This window comes from Solanum stenotomum, chromosome 1 (assembly GCF_019186545.1).
Source record: "Solanum stenotomum isolate F172 chromosome 1, ASM1918654v1, whole genome shotgun sequence".
Taxonomy (NCBI): Eukaryota; Viridiplantae; Streptophyta; class Magnoliopsida; order Solanales; family Solanaceae; genus Solanum; species Solanum stenotomum.
This window is the reverse complement of record NC_064282.1, coordinates 2,296,489-2,318,445: the sequence shown is the minus strand read 5'-3', so window position 1 is coordinate 2,318,445 and position 21,957 is coordinate 2,296,489. Positions and strand designations below refer to the sequence as shown.

The window sequence follows — 21,957 nt, the reverse complement described above, 5'->3', positions numbered from 1 at the left end:
AAACACTTAGTTATAATGCATTTCACACCAATTATGTTTCATATCAAAACAAAACATGAGTCATAAAGTCAAAATAAAATTAAAATTTTATACAGTCTAAACAAATAAATAATTATTTTGTTTGCACAGGATAATTTGAACATGTCGTCCTGTTGTGGCCAACTTGACGACATCTACTGCAAGTAACTCTAGACCGTTTGAATTTCACATCAGTAAACCCCTTCCAAAGTTCAAGTTGCGGTCTTTCTATCATTTTTTTTTGGACCGGGCGACATCAATTTAGGCTCTGAAACATAACTTGATATATTACATGTACTCTCACATGGGAGAGGTTCAACCATCTATCATAAGTTGTGATGTTATCGCACTTACTAGACCACTATAAAGACTATAAAATTCATATATAATCCCCTCCATTTGAAAATCAACATATTTCCCTGTTTCATAAAAAAAAAAAATAACAATTAGTCATCCAAAGAACATACAAATTCCATCCACAAAATTCATTATAATAACAACAAAATTATACACACTTGTCATTATCTTTTCATATAAATATCATTCAGACAATATTCTACAAAACAGATTTCAAAAAAAATAATATTTCACATTTCATACACACATAATACATATTTCATATGAACAATCGTCACTCATACCAAATTTATACACAATTGACAAAATTTATATAAACAATAAAATTTCAAATTTTATACCAACTTTAAAACCTTTTCATACATTTCTTCAAAATTCTAAATAACTTTTTTTAAACATTACTGAACACACTTTCATACCAAATTCATTCCATTTGTACTACCAAAATCATTCGAAACTATACATTTAATTTATATTTTCAGGAAAAAAAATAGTATTCAATATTATAATCTTAATCTACGAACCCAATCTACAACGATAAACATAGTTATATGCTATACATTTATGCTCAAATCATTCATATATTGCGCTAATTTTTCACTAAATCAACGTTTTAACATTATACAAAATAGCCAAAAAAAAAATAAAAATACCAACATAGTCACTAATATTACAGTTTCACAACAATTAATTCGTATTATGAACAAAATATTTTGTTTATATAAAAAAACTAAAAAATTAACTATAGTGACGATTTACAAAAACAAAATCACATAATGTGATTTACAGTTTCATTGTTTTTTTTTTTTTTTTTCATTTCACTGAAAATACAAAAACAAATTATAAACAATAACAAATACTAACCTGAAGGATCCGATCTTCCACAATGTTTAATTAATATTGACACGTAGTTGTCAATCACAACAAAATCAAGATTTTTCAAACAAAAAAAACTTCAATTAGTCAATAGTGACAAGATTTCTGGAAGAAAATCGAAGAGAGAAACGTGGGAGAAAAATAGATAAAATCAAAAATTTTAATTAAATTTAACAAATTAGAGTGAATTAAGGAAACTGAATATTCTTAATTAGTTTGAATTTCCTTAATTCATGCTAATTAATAATTATCTTCAATCATTTCAAATCTAATTAACACCCCTATTTTCGTTTTTTACCTTTTTTTATTCCAGAAACGTTTTATTTTAAATTTTTTTATCTTTTTATTTTTTTCAAAACAAATGTTTTTAATTATTAAAAACAACTTTTTTTTAATAAACTGTTAGAACTGAAATTTTTAATGTTACAACTTGAAAGTTTAATTCTACTACTATAACTTTAAAATATTAGTCTAATATAAGTCATATATTAAATTTGCACTATAAATAATTATGCATTGAAGCCTATCCAACCTAACTTTCATATCAATTTATTAGAGTAAATGAAGACCTTTCACTCCTTGTTCAAATAGATATAGCTATAGTTGTAATAAATACAAAACGGTAGAAGTAGTAAATTATGTGTTGGAGTAAATGAACAGAACAAATTTATTACTCAACAATCGGTTGGTGTGAGATAAAATAACTATATGTTGATGAGAATAATAAATTTTATGTCGGTGAAAATAATAAATTTTTAAAAGTAATGATGTGATTATAAATTTTATTTACATATGAAATAAATGGTTAGTAGATATAAATGTGGGGTTGTTTTAACAAAATATAAACTCGTGGATCAATTTTTATATTAAAATATCTCAAATCATGATATGAAATTCCCATATAACTCATATCATAGTTTTTGAAGAATATAGAATCACATCTCATAATATCGAATCATGAGATGAAATCAGCATAAAATTACATATGCGAATGCTGATTCCATCTCATGATACTATATCGTGATTTGATATCGCATGACCAAACGTCTACTATGTTTGTACGGTTGAGGTGGAGTGGGGATACAACCTTTCTCTCACAATTGTATCTGAACTATCCACCTCTTCCTTCCCCTCACTCGGTCCAATGAGATTAGATTCTTTATGACACTAATCAATTATTTAATTAGATTAGTACGGGGATTCAAATTTAATTTAATACCTATTTGAAACAATTATTAAACGTTATGAACCTACGTGGAGTTATAATTTTTCTAAAGGGCATGTTTATTTAATTTCAAACACTCAAGGGCCCTTTTCAGTAAAATTATGTTGTATAATAGAGCATGGAACAAGTTGAGTAAAAGGACAAAAACTAAATGGACAAATTTTTTTAACCAGACTCTTAACCCGGGTTGCATAGGAGTTAGGAATAGACCGCCGTGCACGATTAGTTTAACCGGCCCTAGGGTAAAACCTAGGCTCCTAATCCAGCCTATAAATAAAGGCAATTTCTCTACAAATTTTTCCACAGCTCTTCCTTCACCTTCTCTTCAGGGTTTCTCTAGTAGTTTCTCTGAAAAAAAAATGGCCGACGTTGAATACAGGTGCTTCGTCGGTGGTCTGGCATGGGCCACCACCGACCAAACACTTTCGGATGCTTTTTCTCAGTACGGCGAAGTGGTCGAATCCAAGGTCTGTTGCAGGGCAGAGATCGGATCCGAGCCTTTGGCTTCGATGACCCTCTGTTACTGAATTGTGATCTGTTACTATTCTCTGGTTTACTTGACTGTTACTGTTACTCTATGTTACTGTTACTATTTGTTACTATTATTCCAATTCCCCGAAACGGTACGTTCCGTCTTCCTCTGTTTATACACGAGATGAAGATAGATCGCTTTTGTGTTTCTCCCCCTCATGTTTTTTCTTTCAGATCTGCTTTGTTTTGGTTGTTATTTTGTAGATCTGTTTGGATCTGATGTAATTGTTATGTGTTTTTTTTTTCTGTTTTCAGATCATCAATGACCGGGAAACTGGTAGATCTAGAGGATTTGGATTCGTTACCTTCAAGGATGAGCAAGCCATGAGGGATGCTATTGAAGGGATGAACGGCCAAGATCTTGATGGTCGCAACATTACCGTGAACGAAGCTCAATCCCGCGGAGGCGGTGGAGGTGGAGGTGGAAGAGGCGGTGGTGGCTACGGAGGTGGTCGACGTGAAGGCGGTGGCGGCGGCTACGGCGGTGGTGGCGGCTATGGAGGTGGCAGGCGTGAAGGCGGTGGCGGAGGCTACGGTGGAGGTGGCGGCGGCTACGGAGGTGGTCGTCGTGAAGGTGGTTATGGTGGAGGCGGTGGTGGTTATGGTGGAGGTGACCGCTACAGTGATCGCTCTTCAAGAGGTGGTGGCGGTGGTTCTTCCGATGGAAACTGGAGGAATTAGATTTGTTGTTCGCTTTTAGATTGTTTTTGTTTGAACTTATTTATGGTTTCGAAGTTTGGTTGATGTCCCGTTTATGGTTTACCGTGGTTACTGTTACTGTTCTCTTTTTTGACCGCTATTGGTGTTACCATGTGGATCTCTGTTTACAAAGTTCTCATGAATGGAAGTGAATGAAGATTTACTATTTATAGTCCAATTTCTTATTAGTTTCATCTTGTTTGTTCATCGATTGTCCCTTGCCTTGTGGCTTTAATGGGGAACGAATCGTAGTACTACTCTCACTGAAACAGTGGCCTCTGGCGGTTTTTCCGCTATGTATGTGAGTGCTACAGAAGTAGTCGTCTTGGGCAGCCATCTATAGTAATAAGATCAGACTCATCAATGTCCCCTGTTGGTGTTTTAGATCAGATTCTTAGAACATGAAGTTTTTTTTGTTGTGGATGTATTTATCAGCTATAACTTAGCCCCATGGAAACAATCCCAAATTCCCTGGTTTTGGTCGTCTATTTATTCCACAGAAATTGAATGAGACACTTAGAAAATAACTATGCAAGAAAGGCAGAAAGCGGCTGCTAAACGTTTATTTTCTAGTTGGGGCATGAATTATTGAAGTATTTTATATACTCTAGTCGGTAGGCAATGCGTGTAAGAGCATAGAAAGAAGCCAGCAAACTTCAGCATTTCCACTGATTCGTTAGTGTTAGAGACTCCATTGTTACATTATTTTATCTTCAAGTGGTCCAGTCTCTTATACCCATATGAAGATAAATTAGTGAATAGAATCTTTCTTTTCTAATTTAGCGATCACTTTTCTGGAAATTAAGATAAATTTACCCTGAATTTCCAGTACTTCATCCCGAGTGGTGTTTTTAGAATGGGCATGTTAGAATTAGTCCTGAATTTCCAATCTATGTGCCAGAGGCATGTATATATAGAACTTTAAAATATGAGACGGTAAGAGCACTAAAACTAATTGGGTAGATTGGTTTATAAACCCTGCACCCTCCTCATTTTGAGGTGAATATATGGGGCTGGTAGTTTCAAACTTGTGACAGATTTCACAAAGCAAACTTTGTTTACTAGAGTCATTTAATTCAAATTTATATGTTATTACATTAGTTTTATATTTGTATGTCTAATATACATTAGACGTTGGTAGTACACTCATCATCTTCAAATCTTGAGTTTGCCTCTACTAATGTAAATTCTATCATAATTATCTACTTCGACAATTTAGTTTTCCTATCGTGTTAAGCAAAGTTGTGCAAAAAAGACTTCCGCAAGAATTTCTCCTCCTTCACCATCTTCTATTCTACATCACATAAAATGGGACATAGAGAATAATTTTGAAGCTAAAGTATATGGGTGTAGAAATAAAATGGGACATAGAGAATAATTTTGAAGCTTAAAGTATATGGGTGTATTTCTACACGTACAACATATTATTGATGTTACTGTCTTCCTTTGTTGATTGTATACTATCTTTCGTATTGGATGGTATGTTTATACACTGTTTTCCTCGCCTTTTACTTGGATTCGATGTACTTGAGCTGAGGGTCTTTCGGAAACAGCCTCTCTACCTCGCACGAGGTAGTGGCAAGGTTTGCGTACACTCTACCCTCCCCAGACCCCACCTAGTGAGATTTCATTGGGTATGTTGTTGTTGACCGCTTGATACTATTGATGGCCTAAAATCAAATGAAGCTTTGATTTAAAAATGTGCTTCTAACTTTTTAAAATGCAAAGGAAGGAATAATTATTGTTTAATGATTTCTTTTCGATTGATAATATCTTAAGGCAATTCAATTTCTTTTGATACGTTGTTTATCTTGGGTGAGATTTGATCAACTTCCATTTTAAAAAACTTATTTCAGCTAATGACCATTGTCGATCAATTAATTAAAGTTCCTTTTTAAAAAAAAAGATATTCGATTTTTAAGTCTTATCTGATTCAATTTTAGTTCTTTTTAACAATTCTTTAATTTTAACTTTCCACATGACATGTTTAAAAGATCACGAGATTAAAGAGCATTTTGATACATTTGATATATTTTTAATTTTAAACCATAAGATTCAAATGTTTTCTTTATATATATATATATTTTAAATTTGTATCAAGTCAAAATAAACCAAACAAATTAAAACGAAAAAAGTAACATATAAATGGGCGTAACCCACTCCACATTCCCCCACCCATAAAAATAAAATTTGGGGCCTAAAGCATTGACTTGAATGACTTCATATTGAAGCAGACCCTAGTTATGGTGATCACTAGAATTTAATATCCTAATAGGTGCCAGAATTTCAGCCACGAATGCTGAAAAATATATAGCTATTTATTAGTATTTTATCAGTAACACCGACGAATCACTATAGTTTGATGTTAGGTCAATATTAGATAAAAAAATTCTGATAATTATTAAAATAATATTTAAATCTTGATGAATCGCTATAAGTCATGCTGGAAACCGTGATAGTTTCTAGCGTGAAGTCCATTTTCTCAAGATTTATTTTTTAAAGGCATAACAGTTTAAATAGGTATCATCAACAAATTCTATTTATGTGAATCACTTTTTTCAAACACGTTCAATTTATTTTAGTTTGAGTTGGTTTTATTGGACAGATGAATAGTGGGTCAATTTGTAGGAAGTTACACCTGATACTCTTGAAAATGAATGGTTAAGACTTTTAATCTCGACTTACCTTAATAAAATAATAATTTTTTTAATAGTACCAATATGGGCGGATCTATGGGTATCCGTGGGGTGCCACGGCACCAGTGATCTTGAAAAAAAAACTTTGTATATATATATATATGTATATATGTATAAGAAATTAATATATATTTTCTTTGCCACCTACTCCCTCCGTCCCTATTTAGTTGTCCACTTTAGAAATGACACACATATTAAGACAACAATGATTAGCATAGTGAAGTTACAATTTTGCCCTTATTAATTATGATTCCAAAATAAATTTATTCAAGATAACTAATCAATGTTGGGGGAAGTTTAAATTTTGAAGAAGTTTAAATGAGGGTATAATAGGACATTTTTTTTCGTCCTTTCTTGATTTGTCAAAATGAACAAGTAAATAGGGACATCTAAAAGAGGAAATATGGACAAGTAAATAGGGACGGAGGGAGTATTAAACTAATACTCCGTCGGGTGCCACGGCACCAGTGAACACTTCATTTGGCAAAGCGGGTAGTTTGCCACACGTGTAGCCGCAGCTTCAAATCTCGTGGACAACATTAATTTTTGGAAGCTTTTTTTTTTTGTCTTTTTCATTAACGTGTGAAGGCTTTTTTTTTTTTTTTATCCATTCATTCTTATTTATTTACTAGTATTCTTTATTAATTCAAATCGACTCTTATTCACCATAATTTATTATTAAGTTCGTTTACTTTCTCTTTCACTAATTATTAATCATTTCATATGAGTGTTCCGTGTTTATTCTTTATCAATTAATGAGTACTGAGTTATGAATGTGATATAAATATTATTCAGAATATATTTAAATAATCGTTTTAAAAAAATATAAGTTTTAAAAATGATAAATATTATTATTAGAGTTTGTTTAATTTAAAGGTTCTTTCGATCTTCACTGACGTTCTTGCTAAGTAAGATGACTAGATTGAAACTAAATTTTTTATTCTCTTTGTTATATATTTGCAACAACACATAAAGTCAATGGAATATGAATATATTAAGTTAACACTAATAGATATTTTATACAAGCTCAAATTTAAGTGTGAAAAATTTCTTTTTTTCCTCAAAGTTTCAGCGAATAAGGCCACTAATTCCTAAAAAGAAATAAAACTTGTATTGTTTTGTTATCTCTAATCTCATAATATCTAAAAGAAAATATTACTAACATGCATGTTTGATCGATTTGTTGATAAAAATCGAAAAAAGATAAATAACTCGAATTATAACCCAAAATTAAAGCAACCGACCCGCTTATCTTACTTGAGCAATATATGTGACACCCAGGACCTCCAAATCCTAGATCCACCAAATTCTATATTGAACATGTTATTTATGCTATTGCCATCCCGGTTGAACTCATAATGTATCCATTAGAAGTCCGCTCATAAGGTTAAAATTACTAATTTTTATTTATATTTGTAAAGTATTGTCCATTTTCTTCCCAAAAAAGAAAAAAAAAAAATAGGTGCTTGTTTGAGATATACACCTAAAAAAGATATTGGTACGATTATTTTCTTCAAAATATCAAACTCAATTTTTAAAAAATAAAAAAAACTACTTGTGCAATATTCCAAAAAATTAGGTCCCAACGTGGTTGTGTCATTCTCATAGTGTCGTATGATATACATGCATGTATAAAGTTTTGAGGTAGGGAATTAATTCTAAAAGCTAATCTTTCAACAACTTGATGATGATATATAATTTATTTACCATAATTACTATACAAGAAAAAAAAAACTTTGTCGTAACAGATAAAATTGTTATATAATTAAAACGTCATGATTTTAATTTGTGAAAGCAATTTCTTACAAAAATACAACACATAATTATCTAAACAGACTTTTATGGCTGGACTTTTTCCCAGACCCTGCACATATCGGTACCTTAGTGCACCGGCCTATTTTATATTGTTTACTAGACAAGGAAATTTCCACTAGAATTGTGGAACATACCAAAAGTTGTAAGATTGCCTTATGATTGGCAAAAGCTCAAAAGGCAAAAACTATCCTTTGGAAAATCACATATTCACTATATTCCTTTCTATATGTCAAATCTTATCGAAGCCACATATGCATTATCAACTATATATAAATCACTCGTCCAATATTCGAAGTGATGCAACTTGTGTATCGAATTTTAAGTCTTGCATCTTTTTTTTTCCTCACTAATAAGATAAGCTTTTTGATTGGTTCTCTCATTTACCATAAGATTTTTAGGAATAATATTATAAATATAACCAATTGATTTGTTTCTTCTTTGCTGTATATTCTGCAATTTGATAAATATATATTCTCCTTCCAAATTTACTCACTTTTCCAATCATTATTTTTCCACTTTTGCTGGGATACCTTCTTACTTGTTCTGGTGATTATTTTAACAAGTGTATCGTCCAGGACAACGTTTTTAAAAGCCAAAAGTTCCAAAAAATTGACAAGGTCCAAGGAGCTTGAAGTGAACCATGCAAATTATGAAAACATCAATTAATATATTCGAAACCACGCTGAATGTAGTGATATGATATTTAAAATAGGCAAAAGTACTCATTACCCCCTGAACTTGAAGCTTTTTATACGATGTACACCTAAACTAAATTTCGTTTTAATTACCCCCCGAACTTGTTTATTCCTCCGTCACGTACACCTTTTTCGTCCATCTACTCCTGTTGTGACTGCACGCGCGCGACAGCTGTCTAAATTGGTGATGTGGATTTCCACCTGGATAAATAACAGCCACCTGGATAAATTAATATTGCAAAAAATAAATTTCTTAAATTTAAAATTCATTGTTTAAAATTTATTTTTGAATAAGGGCTGATTTCGCGAAACTCCTTTTGGATTTGGGTTTTTCTAGACGTGAAGTTGGTCGATTAAATTTCAAATTTGTCTGAAATTCTTACCAAGTAAGTGTTTATCTTTGTTTCCTTTACTTTTCATTTACATTTTACCCTATTTTTGGTTTAAAATATGCCAAATATTAAAGAAAAATGAAGATTTTACATTTTTTTTTATCGCTGTAGCGTTATGATGTGGCAAAAAATCATTTCCTCACGCGCCTAGTAGAGATTGTTGTCAATTTCTACGCCAGGTGGATGAAAAAGGTGCACACGACAGAGGAATAAACAAGTTCGGGGGGTAATTAAAACGAAATTTAGTTTAGGTGTACACCATATAAAAAGCTTCAAGTTCAGGGGGGTAGTGAGTACTTTTGCCTTTAAAATAATGTAACTTAAACAATTGAATAGAGGCGTTATGCAGGAGGGGTTACCGGTTTCATGCGAACCCATGCTTCCCTTCTAAAATTATATATAGTAGTGTTATATTTTTTATTAAATATAAATGTGTGAACCCACACTAAAGTATCATATAATGTGATGATGATTGGGTGCATCTTTTCAGTGAGGTTAGAAATTTGACTTTTATTTCTACTTGTTTTATTTTTCTTTCTAAAATTTGGTAACATATCTCTAAGTGGTGATTGATAGCACTTTTTGTGTTTCAATTTATTAAGCATTTTAATTTTGGAACAATAATTTAAAATTTTAACTGTTTTCAATGATAAAGAACCTAATTGTCAAACCAATTAGATTCATCTTTTCATAATAGTGCACCCATTAACTCGAAATCCTAGATACACCTCTACAATTGATCCCATAATCGAAATGGTGTTAAAAGAATACACTTGCCATTTATCGATTATAACAATTTTCAAAACTCAAGTCTACATGAATATTCTTAATTTGGCTAATCTTTAAAGTTAAACTGACTCAGAAGTATCCGTCAGAAGTTAGTAATTTGAAGCTACCAAAAGTTTTTATTTTTTTAATTATGAGTTACATTGCTTAAAAAGTTTAATTGGAAGATTAATTAGTGTAGTATGTTTTTAGACATGAGTGGGCCATTATATTATTCAATTCTACAAGTTGTGGGAATTTTAGAGGACCATCCTAGAGGGCTAGAGCCCTTGTTAGGAGACCAAGGATTCCCACATATGTTGTGTTTTCCGTACGCGATAGAGTCGGTTGGAATCCAAAAATTCTTCAAACTTTGCCTATGGCGGAATAATAATTTTAATTAAAAGGGTGTAAATTCTGAATAAGTTGACGTGAATTAGTTGAAGAAAGTTTCAGCTAAAATCACGTATAAATAATATTTTAATTATGTATAAATAATATAATTTTCTGTCGAAGGAAGTTTGGATGAAATCCCTGACCACACGGTGACTCTGCCCATACCCTCTCCCCCAACCCCCCAAATATTGACGCGTTTTATTCAAATCCTTCTTAAATTGTGACTTGATGCACTAAAGATTGAGAGGGTAATGATTTTAGAAAAGTCAAATACAAAAGGATAATTACAACCAAATTTAGTTTGACTAAAGATTAATTTAAATAAAACGCGCCAAATTTAAGAATTTCTTTTTAGTTATCGTACCTTTGTTTTGTTTTTTCATTTTTCTACTAATACTTTAGAATCATGGAAAATTTATAAAAATGGCGAATATTCAGCCGCGTCAATGAAGGGGTCCCTTCCCAAACCATTTGCAATTTGTCCCAAAAGTTTGATTTTGGTAAAAAGCTATCCAGGGCTTATATGCACGTTATAAGATAAATGCATTTTAGACTCTCAATATAATTTAATATAATATATCAGATATTTTATTTTATTTTTCAGAATATAGAATAATTCTACTTGTTATCATGTGACACGTTATTGTATTTTTTTTAATTTTTTTTTACAATTGAACTCTTTCTTTGTAAAGTGAATAATATGGACTCAAATTGGAAGGATTCATCTGCCGGCATATAATAGGAATGGACCAATAGCTATATGGGCTAGCTGTTACTATAGTCAATATGATCCACTTGCACTTCAAATTGTATGGTGTTGCATCATCAAACGTTCTATTTCTACCCTCCCTTCAACATCAATATTCTACACTGATATTTCCATATCATAATATAACACAAATTACGCTATTTAATTTCTATACAAGTTATGCTGGTTAGGATAAAAGTGCTCAAAATTTAATCAAGCGAATTAGGTACTACACAATTTATGCCAAATAGCTTTATTCCTATAAAATTATGTCGAACGAGATAAAAGTTCTCTAAACTTATATCGAACGAAATTAGGTCATTGATAAAGATACTTTGATCTACAGTTCTTTTTTAAATGAGCACCAGACAAAAAAAATTATATTAAAGACCATCCTGAAATAGGGGTAATCCGTGCAAGAGTTTCATTTAAAAGTTGGACTTATTTAGGCCAAACATGCAGTGATTTAATAAAAAATAATTTTTAAAGTGGGTGATTTTAAACTTTTGACTTTCGATCTTGAAAATTACCCCATAAAGTAAGGGGACAAAAATTCAAAATCATCCACCATTAATATCATTGCATATAATTTCCTGCTAAATATGTTAAACAATTTGCCGCAGGAAAGACAATGTCAAAATATTTTTTAAAAAGAACTTTTGTTATTTAATGTCATACTCCCTCCGTCCACAATTAATTGTTATGGTTTCCTTTTTTAGAGTCAAACAATAAGAACTTTGACCAATATTTTACGATGTATATTTTCATCATATTGATATGCAAAAAATTGCAACTTATAGTACTTTTCATATAGTTTTTGAATATCTAATTTTTTTAAAAAAAATATTGAATTAACGTAATCTAATTTAACTTTAAAAATTAGTCAAATTGACTTTCGAAAAGCGCAACATGACAAATAAAAGTGGACAGAGGGAGTACTATATAGTTTTGATAAAGAAGTTAAAAAAATTATGGCTCTATGGGCTATGGCTAGCTGTATTCTATAAGGGCACAGGAATGAGACACCTATGATATTTAAGTTTTCCCCATGACATTATTTTAATTAACAAATCAATGTTAACATTATATTTTGCCTGCATTATCTCACACTTGGTTTTCATGTTGAGATTACGCTCAATAATTTATTATAACAATAATTTCTATCTTAGCCAAATATTTACTATTTACGTTTTTTAGTAGACAAACATTTTTTTAAAGAGTTCTTTTTTTCCGAATATAGACGGGGTTGGATACGAGATTTCCTCAAGGAGGGAATGGTACAAATATAAAGAGGATTATCGTCACACCAACTGTCACATTAATTTTCTTAGTGAAAATTCTGATCGTTTTGCCTAAATCAAACTAATTAGAGCAACTTTCACATATAGCAAACACAAAATTCATATTTGTATGCTATAGCAAAGTTTGCATAATTGCGCTCCATAGCAAACATGCTATGACTAGGCTATTTCGCTATACATATATACAAAAGAAGCAATTGTATAATTCGCTGACTCCTCTTCACATTTGTATAATTTCGCTGACAGGTCATTTGTATAAATTGTTGTCAGCCTCTCGTTTGTATAAATCGTTGAGAGTCTCTCAATTTAATTTTATGTGTTTGTATATCTGTATAAAATTTGAATTTGTATACAATTGAATCGAAATAAAACGTTTGTATATCAAATATCGTTCGCTTTATACAAACATAAATTATACATTGTATTTTGTATAATCTGTGTTTGTATAAAGCGAGAAAGAGAGAAAGGCAAAAGAGAACTGGACAGGGGAATATTTGTATTGTATAATTATAAGTGTATAGGACGAAGATATATGTATTTGCATGTGTATATACAATTTTCTCTCGCTTTATACAAACAGAAACACAATCTATACATTTTTGTTTGTATAAAGCGAGAGAGGCGAGCGAACGAGAGAGGGAGAGTGGCGAGCGAGAGTTTGAGGGAGAGAGGCGACTGGCAAACAGTTTGCTACAGAAAACAATTAAATCAAAGTGTTATTATACCATTTAATTTGAATTAATAATTTGCCATTATGTACAATTTTCCCAACTAATTAATTGGCTACAAAAGTAAGCTTCCTTTGCCCAATATACATCTCTGTGAGTTTGTTACTTGAGATTTTATAACGCAGTCTAATCGAAATCAGACAAGTGTCAAGTTTTCTGCTGGTAGTAAATCTTATGCAAATTTACAAAGAAATTAACTGAGTAAATAATACTCCCTCAGTCCCTAATTACTTGTCCACTTTTTTTTTTATAGTTATCCCTAATTATTTGTCAATTTTGATAAATCAAGAAAGGACAATTTTTTTTTACCTATTATACCCTCAATTAAATGATTAATTATTTTGAAAAATGTAGAATTTTTCATCCACTTCATAATTAATAGGGGTAAAATGGTAAACTCATTATGTCATTAATTGTTTTCTTAATAGGTGTGTCAATTTAAAAGTGAACAAGTAATTAGGGATAGAAGGAGTACAAATGTACCCGGAGCTCTATAACGAATGAAGCACATTCTACTAAACAATCATTATTTTTTTTTATTGAAATATTCTACTAAAAATATTTAATGGCTATTACAAATATTTTGATAGAGTCACTAAGAAAAAAAACAGTAGGAAACTTTTCAGTATTGAACGAAAATCTATTTTCTACCATGTGTTGTAGCGAGTTCGATGGAATATGGTGGGAATTAAAAACCCTTGTTTCTAGCCAGGAGAGCATTACTTCCTTTTTGTATTCTACTTACATGTTTATAATTAGGGATTATGAATTAATTGTTGTACTTGTTGAAGTAGCTAGAAAACAATGATTCATAGGGTACAAGAAAATCGATTTGTGTAAAGTAGTAGGTCACACGTGTTCACCATTTCTGGTAATAAAAACATAATACCATCATTGTAAGGACAAAAAACAAGTGGTGAACAAGCTTTAAGAAACTTGGACTATTGTTGTTTCTACACAAAAATAAAATATAACATTGCACACAAAGTGATCATAATTCTGCCAAGATGTGTGCACAGTACACATATATGGCCTAGCTAGACGTAACTTCTAGCTAGTTAACGAATATCATTGTGCACCCCCGTGAAAAACTTTTGTAAGCCAAGTCAATATGTGGCCCATATCATCATTTGTAACAAAATTGTAGTAACATGATTTGAAGTTTTTGGATACAAGGTTCTAGTCATTTCAAATTATCGACTTGTATAAATTACATATTTTATGAATATTGGATGAAGTTCTTAAGTAAATATAAAAGTTAGTGAGTTTGAACAAACTTTTATTTCGAAAATTAAGTGCGGCAAAATAACATACATAATTTAAAAGTATGATTAACCGTGCATTAAAACTTGTAATCTTATATATGTCATGACATTTCTATGATAAAAGAGGAAGGGTTTGCAATTTGCAAATTTAGTAAAGTATATTTTTTCTATAAGCTAAACTGACATGCCTATTGTATGTGGTTGATTTACTTACTATTACTACTACATTAATAATATAAAACGTTTAGGCAACCCCAATATAATGTGGTTTAATTTAGTCATATGCCATAGGTGGAAGAAATTTGTAAGGGAAAATACATAAAAATCCCTCTGAACTTATCACGAAAACTTACTTTAGTACTTAAATTACACGGGTGTTTATATACCTCCTTTAATATATATGATGTGAATTGTTTTCAACCCTTCGAACACCAGCCCAGTTGAAGACTTGGCATTGTTACACACGCGCCTTTTCATTGGTCTACGTCACTAAGGGTTTAAATATCTTACCCGTTTTATATAACCCATCCGTTCCCAAAATACAACCCGACCCATTTCTAAACAAATATCCCTAAATTTCTAGGCCCGATTCTCATTCTCTCAAATATACAAGACCTAATCTGAAGATTTTTCTTTTGTTAGCGTGAAGGATTTGCTGAGTTTAGGATTTTCGTGAAGAAACAAAGGATTTGAGTGAAGAAACAAAGTTACCAAATAATAAGAAAAAGGGAGGAAAGAAAGATCAAAATAATAGTTGAAGAAGAATAGGTTTGAATCTTACATTTTGAAGAACAATTATTCCTTCAAAGATTCAACTTTTAGGTTTGAAGAGCTAAGATTTGAGAAAAATCAAGAAAAAAATAATGAATTAGGTCACCATTTTTGGATGATTAGGTTGGTGAGGGAGAAGAGGAAATTAGGGTTCTTTAAAAGTGAAGATGGATCTTCAATTACGTAATGGGTCGGATATTACCGTTGGAGGATCAAATTTTATTTTTAAAAAATGTTAAAAGATGTATTACGCGCCGTTCCAAGCTGTGTATCAACACGCACACGAGGCTGGTATTCGGAGGGTTGAAAATAATTCACATCAAATATGTTAAGGGGTATAAAAACACCCGTGTAGTTTAAGTACTAAAGTAAGTTTTCATGCCAAGTTCAGAGTTTTTTTTTATGTATTTTCTCAATTTGTAAAATCTAAACTAATACACTACTAGTTAAAATCTTAATTAGGTTTTAATGTATATGATTCAAATTATTTGGATAAGTTTACTACCCCTTTAGTATAATAATTAATAATCTAATTCGTCTGTTTCATATAATTGCATATCATGTTTTTACTGAGACAAGAAGTTATAGAAAAATAAAAATAAAAAACGGTATATATGTGCCGCAAATATAATTAAAATTTTATCGTCTCAATTATATCAAGTCATTTTTTTAAATATATAGCCATAAAAGCATGCAATTAAAATAAAATAATTAATTTAAAAGTTAATTTTTAGTCGAAATGCATTAATCAGCTGCAACAAAATATCTTTTGCTCTATGGGAGTACTATTGGAGAAGTACTGTCATGTAAGCTGTGGCGGATGGAGCATGTAAATAACATGTACAACCGAACAAACTTTTTTATATCAAAATATGTTAAAAAAACGTAGAATAAATGTGTCTATTTGTTAGTTTTTATAAGTTTAAGTGTCTATTTATGTACATATAAAGTTATATTGTATAAATATCAGACAAGACCAAATTAAATAACATATTTATATATTTGTAAAGTGTCAAAAAAATAAATATATATTATATCTTTGTTTACTTAATTATATTCTCAAGATGCTTATCGCATGACCTTTACTTGCTCTGATACCTTATTGAAGTGTGAGACTATTTCATCAAAAAATTTAAACGATTAATAAAAATACACTTTTATTTTCTTAATTATATTCTCAACAATAATTTCAAAAGTACTTCCTACCATGAAATACACTCATTTCATGTGAAGATGTAGAAGTTGTTCAAATATGTAAAATTTTATTTTGAAAATATTTAAAGAAACTATATATGAGTTCTGGTCAAAATTAAATATTTTGACCATCCTTAAAAGGACGTATTTTGGGTCAATCAATAGTAAGAATTTAAATGCTAAATGTGTCAAATTAAAATTCTGATTAGACATTCATGATAAGTACGGATTTGATCGAACCCATTAATTTTTATTTAAATAATATATTTGTATCAAAAAGTTTATTATATATGTACAAATATTAAGTTTCGAACCCAAAAATATCAATACTTGTTCAAAATAATTGTTATAAAATTCATAACCCATAAAATTAAAATTCTAACTTTACCTTTTTTTAAACTTTTATCAAATACTCATTAACTTATATATATTGGTTGATCGAGCATTGTTAGTCTTTGTGGTTGCTAGGAAGACAAATCATAAAATTCTTGAAATATCATTTTGGACCCCACACCCCTCTCATTTTGTATCCTATATAAGTAGCACCCCTTCGATACAAATAATGTACTCAATCATCAACTCCATCGATAATATTTACTACTAAAGAGTTCATAAAAAATAATACTACTATAATGTCTTCTTCTCAAGTTGGACAAGGATCATCAGTTACATGGACTTTACAACAAAACAAGGCATTTGAGAGGGCATTAGCAGTGTATGACAAAGACACCCCTGACCGTTGGTCTAACGTTGCTAGAGCTATTGGAGGCAATAAAACTGCTGAAGATGTGAAGCAACATTATGAAGTACTTCTTCATGATATCAAGTTTATTGAGAGTGGTGGTGTGCCTTTCCCCAACTACACCACTCGTAACGGAAGCCGAGGCCGCACTAATAACAAATAATTTGCATTAAGGTATGATTTATTGTCTTGTTCTAACATGATATCAGAATAGACAAATTTTGATCCAAATGTCTCCATTATATTAATTACGTGTTTGGTTTATAAAAATGAATTATCCTTGCACGTTCAGGATATACTTAACTAAATAAAAATGTCTAAGTAAGATGTTGAAGCTTTTGTTTTTGTCTTGTTCTTACTCTATCTCAATTTTCCCATTGCCCGTCCACTCAATTCAGGTACTTAAATCTCATTATTTTAAAAGATTTAAATCAATCATGTTTTTAAGATGGGATGGTCACATTTAAAAGTCTCAAATTCCAAAACTAATGTGTTAAAAAATAGTATTAAGAGATTAATTCTATAATTTGATTTTTCTTTTATGTTGCTCCACATCTTATCGCAACTTTTTTTTTTCCCACAACTTAGAGCTTATTTTATTCTTGTTTAAAGCAAGTAGCCAAGGTAAGTATCATCCAAAATAAAATACTAATGCCAATTTTTTTCCTAGTACTATTTGTGTTTCTCATTGAATATGCAAATCATCTCCATATAATAGTATCTTTTTGAAATGGCAATTCTTAATGTTTCTCATTGAATATATATTTGATGCAGGATGCAAATCTTTGGTTCCAACAAAGCAAAGAGGGAAAGAAAACTGCAACCTTAATTAATTATATATGACACAACATTTTTACTCCAAGAAATTAGTAATCCTACTACTAGCTATTAAAATAATAATAATAATAACCAGAATATCACATTTTCTTCTTGACAATTCAAGTGAAGTGTATATCAATTTCTTTGTACGTCCAAGTTAATTGTATTAATGCTATCAATTTCATGGATGTACTATATGAAGGAAGCATTTGAATTCCTTCTACTTTGTAATAGCATTCATGTTTGATCTCTTTCTATAAAACACGTTTTTATTTTTATTTTGTGTACGTGCAATTTAATAGACACACATGTCTTACATGGCATCCTACATGGCATTGTTTGTCCTACGTGTATTGTGCCACGTAGGACTCATGTATCTACTTGTTCAACTTTATATAAGTTTAAGTGTCTATTTGTGTACACCCAAAGTTGAAGGGGATAAATGTGAAATTAAGCCAAGTTAAAAGACACAGTTATGTATTATGCCAAAAAAAATTAACGTTCATTATTCATAGGGTTTTAAGAATGGACCCCAAATTAATTCTTAGCTTATTTGAATGCTCTTAAATACACGATGTGTGGAACATTTACACCTTACCATATTGTAATAATCACATTGCAATATCAGTTTTATCCACTGACAACATAAAATATTTTACGAACTCAGTGTAACTTTGAATGGCTCTGATAAATTACTACCTATATTTTTAATTTTCAGAATTATCAACTTATACAAAATGTATAAAATTTACTTTGAGTTGGCTTTTAGGAAACTTAATCAGTAAATAAATTTATCTGACCATTGTAGCTGAAACAAAATAGACTAGAAAGCGCAGGTACAAAAGAACAATAATTTCAGCACACAAAAATAATGGAGTAGTTATTTCTTAAAAATAAATAAAAAATAACAGACAATATTATATCACGATGACAATAATACCCTTTGAGACCATCAGTCAGGACTCAGGAGACTCGTTTCAGGACGCACGTTGTAAAAATAGGAAATATCTAATTTCTTTTAATGACTTCGGTGTGCGGGAAACCCGCATCCGTCTTTGGGTGTGCAAGGAAAATAAATCTGCAGTTTTTACCCTTTGAGTGTGCACAAAACAAAACCCCTGCTCCTATGCAATAGCTCACAAACCACATAGGAGAGGTAACTTGCACTAGGCAAGCCCGGTGCAACGAGGTCAACCCAAAAAGTGAACCCCTTGCTTTCGTTGGCAGGAATTTCGAACTTGAGACCTTCAATATGGAAGTTCCCAAGCCCAAACCACTGGACCACCTCAAATGGTAAAAATGGGGATAATTGCCTTTCCTTTTAATGTTTTTGACAAGTTAAAAAGGAGGATAAATCGTAATGTGTTCACAATTATAGGTTGAATAAATTAGAAGTTCCAGCAAACTAAATTTGAAGCGTAATGTTTACATATATACAACAATCATCAATGGAGTGTGTATATATTTGTTTAAGGGTGTAGCAAAAACATAGCTATTCAAACTTAGTTACATGAGATTCATTAAACAACTTAATGCAGCAGAAACCTAGTTTAAGCACTTTCGTCATTTTTTTTATAATCCTGATCCCACAAACAATTCACTGGTGCAAAGTAACACCAGTGAATCTATCCACTTTATGGGGGTGTAATGCAGCAGAAACACAGATTATGAAACTTTTCTCCGTTGCAATAGAATTACGAGCTTAAAAGTTTCGATAATGTTCCTTAAACACTTGACACTTGGTCGATCTTTCAGCAGAAACACTTCAATGAAATCAACCAATCCAAGTTCTACACAATAATTGCGATACTAATACAGACAGTGGAAATAAGAGAGTGAAAGTTACAAATCAAGAGCATTCCGTAGATCAATAGAACATTGACAGCATAGTGAAAAGTCAGATGTCATTCTTTTCTACTCTATTGATACTAGCCGTCAAGTGAAGATGTGCCAAAAATCTTACTTAGCCAATGTTGTTTGCAGGGGCAGAGAACTTTCAACCTCTTTAGCCTCAGCATTCCTTTCCGCAACAATTTTTGACATGCCAAACATCTGATATGTGCATTGGATAAGATTAACAGTCGGTTAAATTTAAGGTAATAAATGCAATGCTTTTTAAGTGCAGTGTAAGCAGATTATTTATGGTGAAAGTGTTGACAAATACCTTTTGAATGGTCTTCTTGAAGCAAGTTTTGTGTTCATCCATGGAAGCATGAATGAATTCATCCATGTGATCCTTGATGTCTTCTAGAAAAGTTGCTTGTTCGCTCTTCTTCTTCCGACACGAAGTCATGGCTGGATTTGGAGTAACAGGGGATGGTGTCTTCTCATTTTGGACATTTTCTGCTGCCATGTTATCCTTGATGCGAAGCACTAATCACATATAACTATTTTATTTCTTCGACAACCATACACCAAGAAGAAAAATCAAGTCAACAAATATAACAACAACAATTATGTCTTAATCCCTACGTCGTTGGGTTTTAGCCACATTAATCCTCATGTACATTTTGATCCATTTGGATCCCCTCTTCAGTTATCTTCAATAACAACAACTTGTATTTAACTCTGTATTAATAGCAAACCACCTCAGAACTTAGACTCCTTTATTATGATTTTCATTCCAATGACTTGGGCGCGATTCACACAAATAACGTACATAGTAATCAAAAGGAATAAGTTAGGTAATTACCATGAAGAGATACCCAGATTTTCAGGTATAGATAATTCATTAAGAAACAGGATAGATATCTACGAAAGTAAGACAAAATATTTGTAATCCATCAATCATACAATGCCACTAAAGCTAAATATAGTCTTTGCAAAGCAAAAGAATTAGATCTGCTCAAAGCAAGAACCCGGAACACCTCAAATTAAACTGGAAAGAAAGAGTTAAAAGTATAATTTTCACGACTGTCAAATTGGCCAAATAATCAATCAAAAGCATCCCTTGGGACTAAAGGATACGTGAAGCATAACCCTTACTACTCCCTCTTTCCCATTTATGTGACACAATTTCAGATTTTTCGAGAGTCAAACGGTTTAAATTTGCCAATGAATTTGGACATGGAATTTGTTTAAATATTTTGAAATAATATCTACCCGTTCAAAAACTAGGTAAGAAATATTACAAGTGTATCAAGCAACTATTGTATACAAAATTAGTGTGGTAATTGAATTAATTACTCCATGCACAGGTAAAAGCACAAGTATTATCACATCCCATTAGAGAAGTAAATTTCACAATAAGAGGCAGAGCTAAGGAAACAAATTGCAGATAAACTGTTTGATCTAATGCTGCTAAGAAAATACTACTAAATAAGTAAACCGATTTCTGGGAGATAAATTTCAAGGAATTGAGATTTCAAATCAAAATTGAAAGTAAGAAAAGAAAAAAAATTAAAATCGATCGAGATGAGTTTTGCTGCTTACCTTCCGAAATAGATAGATAGTTTTCTACGCACACGGTTTGAGAATGAGCAGGGACCTCCTTCTATCGAGAAGGGACTATGGAATGTAATAACTTGAGCAACAAGATTTTGTATCTATTATTTGGGCTAAAAGTGGGCCGGGTCATAACCTAGCCCGGCCCATTTATCATAAACACATGCTGAGGGATTCTGTTGATCATTATATTATAAAATTCATCAACTTGTCTTGTCATAATTTTCAATAATACACTAGAAAGTAATCTCAAATTTTGATAATTTTAGAGTATCATCATCTTAATAGTAGCAACCTGAATTTTCACTTTGTTGGTGCGGATTTGATTCCCACATTGTGATCCCCCTTCCTGTTCGATCACCATAAAATTCATTAGAAATTAATCTCCAAATCCTAATAATTATGGTAGGTCATAATTAATTTGTTGTGTACAAGTTTCTGTAATATGTTTTTGCTTCAAAATTTACTAAATCAATTGTA

At 31.3% G+C, this 21,957-nt stretch overlaps 3 protein-coding genes across 5 annotated transcripts; 2 read left to right on the top strand and 1 right to left on the bottom strand.

The window, feature by feature from the left end:
- The first annotated feature begins 2,750 nt into the window (after window positions 1-2,750).
- On the top strand, window positions 2,751-3,884 carry LOC125871704 (glycine-rich RNA-binding protein-like). 3 transcript variants are annotated; one of them, XM_049554096.1, is made up of 3 exons: window positions 2,751-2,943; window positions 3,263-3,455; window positions 3,510-3,884. In XM_049554096.1, exons 1-3 carry the CDS (start codon window positions 2,836-2,838, stop codon window positions 3,686-3,688), a joined length of 480 nt encoding a protein of 159 aa, XP_049410053.1. In that variant the 5' UTR covers window positions 2,751-2,835; the 3' UTR covers window positions 3,689-3,884. The 3 variants fall into 3 exon arrangements, with proteins under 3 accessions (XP_049410053.1, XP_049409312.1, XP_049408636.1); XM_049553355.1 differs by having other exon boundaries at window positions 3,263-3,473; window positions 3,525-3,884; XM_049552679.1 differs by having other exon boundaries at window positions 3,263-3,884.
- A 13,179-nt stretch (window positions 3,885-17,063) lies between these two features.
- Window positions 17,064-17,382, top strand: LOC125875573 (transcription factor RADIALIS). Its single transcript, XM_049556928.1, has one exon. The coding sequence runs from the start codon at window positions 17,105-17,107 to the stop codon at window positions 17,375-17,377; it is 273 nt and encodes a 90-aa protein (XP_049412885.1). The 5' UTR covers window positions 17,064-17,104; the 3' UTR covers window positions 17,378-17,382.
- A 2,345-nt stretch (window positions 17,383-19,727) lies between these two features.
- On the bottom strand, window positions 19,728-20,406 carry LOC125874621 (uncharacterized). The gene is made up of 2 exons (XM_049555945.1): window positions 20,198-20,406; window positions 19,728-20,085 (listed from the first exon to the last, which is right to left on the bottom strand). The coding sequence occupies exons 1-2, from the start codon at window positions 20,384-20,386 to the stop codon at window positions 19,993-19,995; spliced, it is 282 nt and encodes a 93-aa protein (XP_049411902.1). The 5' UTR covers window positions 20,387-20,406; the 3' UTR covers window positions 19,728-19,992.
- Window positions 20,407-21,957: the final 1,551 nt, after the last annotated feature.

Bases quoted from the DNA above. Each gene is read 5' to 3' on its own strand.
- LOC125875573 (XM_049556928.1), top strand. From the start codon at position 17,105: ATGTCTTCTTCTCAAGTTGGACAAGGATCATCAGTTACATGGACTTTA.
- LOC125871704 (XM_049552679.1), top strand. From the start codon at position 2,836: ATGGCCGACGTTGAATACAGGTGCTTCGTCGGTGGTCTGGCATGGGCC. The intron at 2,944-3,262 runs GTCTGTTGCAGG...TTCTGTTTTCAG, and splicing joins GCGAAGTGGTCGAATCCAAG to ATCATCAATGACCGGGAAAC.
- LOC125874621 (XM_049555945.1), bottom strand. From the start codon at position 20,386: ATGGCAGCAGAAAATGTCCAAAATGAGAAGACACCATCCCCTGTTACT. The intron at 20,086-20,197 runs GTATTTGTCAAC...TGCACATATCAG, and splicing joins TCAAGAAGACCATTCAAAAG to ATGTTTGGCATGTCAAAAAT.